The 6,098-nt window shown below is 38.1% G+C and overlaps 1 protein-coding gene across 11 annotated transcripts; it reads left to right on the top strand.

Moving 5' to 3' along the window:
* The first annotated feature begins 577 nt into the window (after nt 1-577).
* Nucleotides 578-5,536, top strand: LOC149149256 (uncharacterized). Of its 11 annotated transcripts, none has more exons than XM_089440478.1 (6): nt 579-1,108; nt 1,240-1,272; nt 1,400-1,910; nt 2,052-2,178; nt 2,549-3,351; nt 4,109-5,536. In XM_089440478.1, exons 3-5 carry the CDS (start codon nt 1,728-1,730, stop codon nt 3,043-3,045), a joined length of 807 nt encoding a protein of 268 aa, XP_089296604.1. In that variant the 5' UTR covers nt 579-1,108; nt 1,240-1,272; nt 1,400-1,727; the 3' UTR covers nt 3,046-3,351; nt 4,109-5,536. The 11 variants fall into 11 exon arrangements, with proteins under 11 accessions (XP_089296610.1, XP_089296611.1, XP_089296604.1 ...); XM_089440479.1 differs by having other exon boundaries at nt 579-1,272; nt 1,400-1,430; nt 1,578-1,910; XM_089440483.1 differs by having other exon boundaries at nt 583-1,108; nt 1,400-1,430.
* Nucleotides 5,537-6,098: the final 562 nt, after the last annotated feature.

Genomic DNA, 6,098 nt, shown 5'->3' with positions numbered 1-6,098 from the left:
CCCACGCAGATCTCCTCCTACTGAACTGCGTCCCGGCGCCCTTGCCTTTCGCTGTGCCTGCGTCCCTTCAGATATGAATGATTTCAAGACTTTAAGTGAAACCCAAATAGTCAGATCTACAGATCTGATCTTGCGCCAAAGAGATCTCAGTCCTTCAGTAGATTCGCCTTTTAGATCTAGACCAGATCTCACCCCATAAGATATTCAACCAAAGACATTGCTAAAACCAAATGATCTCCTTTGCTTTATATAGGCAAGCTCCTCCTCAAAACATGGAACAATACCACGAGCCGACACCATAGAAACACAAAACCGTCGGCTAGATAACACAAGAAACCCCCACGTGCTTTTCTCTGCCTTGAAATGTGTGCACTGGGTGGACGCACCCCCTGAACGGCTGGCCTGCATCTTTGGATGCGGACCCTGCATGGTGTACCTGCGGGTACGCACCTTCTGAACTGGTTTCCTGCGTCCTTCTTAATTTCCAACAAACCGAGAGCCTTGCCACGAGAGTTGCCATCAAGTACAACATCTGTAACATACAGCCATACCAGAAAACATAATGCCAACACTATTGCGGTCTAGTTCCTGTTGGCTTCTACAGGTATTTACTTGCATTAGGTTCCTAGACAAGGGTCATTTTTCAATTTCTAACTTTTACCTTCCATTCTGCTGTCCACTGGTTCGTGATACCTTGGGTTATTACGGGACAATCCTCCATGGTTCACCAATATTAAAGGTAATTTGTTTTTCTAAAATATTTCCTTGAAATCTACAAATGACTACATAGAATCCTCACCATCCTCTGAACGCTCAAGGCAATTGTGGGCCATTGATTATGTGTTAGACGATTGGGGTGTTTTACACCGTTAGTTTAATATGCCATATCTCAAAATTTCACCGTATTTCTCGAACCTTCCAGAAAACATATGAAGAAAACCATGCTCTGCTGGAGTTTGGTCTCACTTCTTTCAAAATCTCACCATATTTCTCAAACCTTCCAAAAAAACATATGAAGAAAACCATGCTCCGTTAGGGTTTGTTCTTGCTTCTTTCTGTGGTCTTCTTGTAAGTTGTGGTGCTCTTCCATTGCTTGTCAAGATTACAGGTAAATATTTTTGATCTAAAAACATTCCTGGAAAACTTCAGAGGATTTCTTCAGTTCGCTACTAGAAATTTTGCAACTGGTTATTTTTTTTTAACATCTGATAACCCTATCTTTCTATGTTATCTATGTAGCTATTGTGGTCTAGTTCCTGTTGGCTTCTACAGGTATTTACATCAAATATCTTACCAGTTTTTGTTGCATTAGGTTCCTAGACAAGGGTCATTTTTCAGTTTCTAACTTTTACCTTCCATTTTGTTGTCCATTGGTTCGTGATACCTTGGGTTCTTACAGGACGATCCTCCATGGTTAGCCAATATTAAAGGTAATTTGTTTTTCTAAAAGCTCCATTGGGGTTTGGTCTGGCTTCTTTCAAAATCTCATCGTATTTCTCGAACCTTCCAAAAAACATACGAAGAAAACCATGCTCCGCTAGGGTTTGTTCTTACTTATTTCTATGGGCTTCTTGTAGTTTGTGGTGCTCTTCCATTGCTTGCCAAGATTACAGGTAAATATTTTATATCTAAAAACATTCCTGGAAAACTTCAGAGGATTTCTTCTATTTGCTGCTAGGAATTTTGCAACTGGTTTTTTTTTTTAAATCTGATAACCCTATCTTTCTATGTTATCTATGCGTCTATTGCGGTCTAGTTCATGTTGGCTTCTACAGGTATTTACTTGCATTAGGTTCCTAGACAAGGGTCATTTTTCAATTTCTAACTTTTACCTTCCATTCTGCTGTCCACTGGTTCGTGATACCTTGGGTTATTACGGGACGATCCTCCATGGTTCACCAATATTAAAGGTAATTTGTTTTTCTAAAATATTTTCTTGAAATCTACAAATGACTACATAGAATCCTCACCATCCTCTGAACGCTCAAAGGCATGTCGAAGGGATCCAAAAGGTGAACTTATAATCCCATGGAAATTTCTGTAAATTGCAGGATGCAGAGCAGGATCACATGGAGTGGGAGCATGGTGGTTCATTTCGTCCAGGTGATCGAGCATGGGATGGGAGTTCTGGAGCTATGGGTGCAGAGCCTAACCAGGTGGTCCCCATCATAAATTGCAGTAAGTCATCGATACTCTGCAAAACGAAGCGAATTGACATAGTGCAGGAATCCTCAACCCTTCGACCAGTAGAAGGTGCATGCTAGGGCAATTTGACCCTCCAATATTCTAACCCTAGTGGCTTCCACTGAATGTTAAGGGGACGTGGCCGACTCTGCTTATATCTAAGTTCTTGAATCTGTCATTCTAGATAGTGTACATGATATAGAAAACTTACCAGTAGATGCAGAAAAAAATGTTAATAGTTCTGAGGACAGTATTCCTGAATTGGTATCAATTATGGACTTTGGTGTAGGTGTATCTCATGAATCTGAGTCTCATTTTGGTAATAGTGGTTCACATGACTTTGTTTTCTCCTCATCTGAAACAGAAACTAACAGTGAAATACAGAGTTTTGAAGCTAACACAGAAGCAGTGTCTTTTGAGAGCCTTTTCATTCAAGATCCAGAGGAACTGAGCACATCATCAGGTGGAGGTGATTACTATATTCCTGCAATGGCCAGTCAGTCCAAGACACTAAATTTTGAGAGCCAAAATGAATTTGAATTCAGACATAATGAATCTGTCATGTCTCTAGTGGAAAAGAGTAGTAGGGAGGGGGGATCAGACATATCAGTTGTTCATGATCTCGGAGATTCTAGTACTCCAGCAAAATCACTGAAATATATCTTGCTTTTTGGAACTATAGGTGCATCTATTTTTGCAGTTGCGATGCTTGCTACATATTTGGTCAGTGTGTATAGAAAGAGTGCCAAATGTACAAGTCCTAAGAGAGCCCAAGAACATGATCAGAACACTGTAGCAGAGAAAAATGGTCCTACAGAAGATGGTCATTCCATACCGAGAAGGGAGATACTATATCCCTAGAGAAATCACTTTTCTTCAATGCAGATGACTGTGCCCTGCAAAAATAACTTCGAGCCGAGGGATTCCTATGTGCCGAAGGTGGAAATTCTTAATGAGTATTTGACATCAAAGGTGGTAAACACTTCAGCAAGAAAACTCAATACCTCAATTTTATCAAGTACCCAAGAAAATTCATTTCATACCCCAAAGAGGAAGGTTAGGAGAAGCAACACATACTCGGAAACAGAGAAAGGAAGTATGGCTACTCAAGAGATTTCTATGGATGATTCTCCATCTTATGGGAGCTTCAAAACTCTGATGAAAGAGGTATTCTATTTTTAATCCCAACATCAAACTTGTTAAGCTTTACCTTTGTTTTTTCTACCTTTGTGTTTTGGTTTTGAAATAATATTCCAACCTTTGCAAGGCATTTTCTTGCTTATCAATTGCCATTGAATATCAAGTAAAAGTGGAATTTGGTTTCTTCATTTCGAGGATGGTAAAATAGTTGTCTAGGAGCAGGGGAATTTGGTTTCTTCCATCCTACCAATCTTCGTTATATATCTTGTCAGACTTTTTCAGTGTTGTGCGAGCCATTTGATGTACAGATGTTGTTCATGTGCTTATTTCAGTCTCAATTCTCTTTTCACTGCACCTTGTTTCCTTTTCATTTCAAGTAAAAATGGAATTTGGTTTCTTCATTACAAGGTTGGTAAAATAGTTCTCTAGGAGCCGGGGATGCTCTTCTTCCATTCTACCAATCTTTCTTATATATCTTATCAGATTTTTTCAGTGTTGTGTGAGCAATTTTATGTAAAGATGTTGTTCATGTTCTTATTTCAGTGTCAAATCTCTTTTCACTGCACCTTGTTTCCATTTTATTTCTAGGATATCTATTCTTCCCTTGAAAATTTTCTTCTGGGAAGTCCTCAATTCATTCCATAAATATGTAAAAACAAACCAACATGTAGGAAATATTTGAATGAGTTATAGATAGTGATCCAATTTCATACTTGTCTGATTGTGTATCTCCAAAATTTGGTTTCAGAGATACCTTTATATGAGTTGTTTGTCTACAATGCAGGGTTCAAGTGAAGAGCAGATGAAAGTGACACATGTAAGAAGATCAAACCGACTTCGTAACCAAAAGAAGTCTCCATTATCAGCTGTACGAACGATCTCTAAATGAAGATCTTGCATCATGTTCTTCCTTAGAGCTACCTAATTTGAGCACAGGGAAAAGCACGAACGACATAAAGAATTTTTTCTCCAAATGACTTTCGCCTTTACATGATTATTTCTCTCAAAAAGTTAAGCCTTCATTTTTATTTTTCATGAAAACGTGCAGGGAAATGGTGAGCATGTTCCCTTGGCGGATTGATAGTTGGCCGTCTTCAAGCTCATACTATTGCTTAGCTACCATGGTATTGATCCAGTAAGCCTGTTGATGTTCAACACCCACCTACTTTGATTCTGTTAATTACCTAATTCTGGAGGCAAGGACCCAGATAAGTTAGCAAATGGAATATGTAAAGCCTCCATCTTTGACAAGTTACTGAGCTGCCACAGATTTCCGCTTGCGTAAGAATTGTGCCCGATCATCATATCCCTGAGATCTGCTGGGATTGAACCAGTGATCTCATTTGAAGGAGGAGCACAATTGCGAAAGATAACACTGCAAATTCATTTCAACGACATTGCGTGTCCTATGAAATTAGACAAAAATGGAGACTTGATGGGATCTACTTTTGAGATTATCAACATAGCTAGTACACACATCCACAATAGTGGTTACTGGTCAAACCGAACCAGCTTATCGGTCAACCCTCCAGAAATTACAGCCACCATTAGTGACTATCAATATCATATAAAGCCAAAATTGTCTGATATTATATGGCCCGGTGAAAGTGAAACTATGGCGCGGGATTGGGCCCGTGGAAAGGAACTTGCTATTGGTTTGCCTAGAAAGACAGGCTACTAAGAATTTGTAAAAGTGAATCATAGCAACCCGATGAAAGGATTTTGTGTTGATGCATTTATTGTTGTAGTGAAATTGCTGCCCTATTTTTGGTACACATTTAAACCTTGTGGAACAGGGAATTCTGCACCCAATCACGATGTTTTTAACGTGTAAAATGCAATGGGTTACCACAGTGCCATATTGTTTCATGCAGGTTTTCTTTCTCTATGATGTTCTTGAAGCATGGTGACTAATATTTCTGCTCTTTTTTTTTATCCTCAGGGATTTTAGCTTCCCTCTCAAAACATTGGTTTTCTTTACATTTGATGGTATTGATGCGCTTAAAATGCATGATTCTGATGAAGACTTTGAGAGAATGATGAAGCTTCACTACGTAGGCAGTAAATGAAAGGTATTTGTGGAAATAAATTTAGGTGCCCATGTTGTTGCAAGTGTCCTAAATAAGTTGTGTTAAGAAGTTTGTGAAAAAAAATTAAATATGATACAAATATTCATAGTGTTTCATACTTTGGAAAATGAGAGTAATTTGGATTTTATGTTTCTGTTTCTTTCATAAGATTAAATTCTGGTGCTAAATGGTTCTTGTCAGGGAGCTTTCTGTACATATATTTTTGCAACTCTGTTTTTATTTTTCCATCATTTCATATATAAGAGAACTTCAACATGTGTTTTATTTATTGTTTTTTTAGAACAAAATGGATTTAAAGAAATTATATAGTTTTTCAAAAATGAATAGGGAAGATGCTCTCTATGCATAGCTGGAAAGCGTCTTCTTGGATACAGGGTCAAATGCAGTTATGCATGGTCTCATTTAGCAGTCTAAAAGGGGGCAGTTTAATATAATTTTACATATCAAAGTTTTTATTTTTCATCATTTCATATATAGGAGGATTTCAACATGTGTTTTATTTATTGTATTTTTAGAACAAAATGGATTTAAAGAAATTATCTCGTTTTCCAAAAATGAATATGGAAGATGCTCTCTATGCATAGTTGGAAAGCGTCTTCTATCTATGCATAGCTGGAAAGCGTCTTCTTAGATACAGGGTCAAATGCAGTTATGCATGGTCTCATTTAGTAGTCTAAAAGGGGG

Source organism: Pinus tabuliformis, chromosome 9 (assembly GCF_031772625.1).
Source record: "Pinus tabuliformis cultivar Carrire ecotype Pingquan chromosome 9, CPIR1, whole genome shotgun sequence".
Taxonomy (NCBI): domain Eukaryota; kingdom Viridiplantae; phylum Streptophyta; class Pinopsida; order Pinales; family Pinaceae; genus Pinus; species Pinus tabuliformis.
Note: the sequence above shows the minus strand (reverse complement) of the source record. Positions and strands in the feature narration are given on the sequence as shown.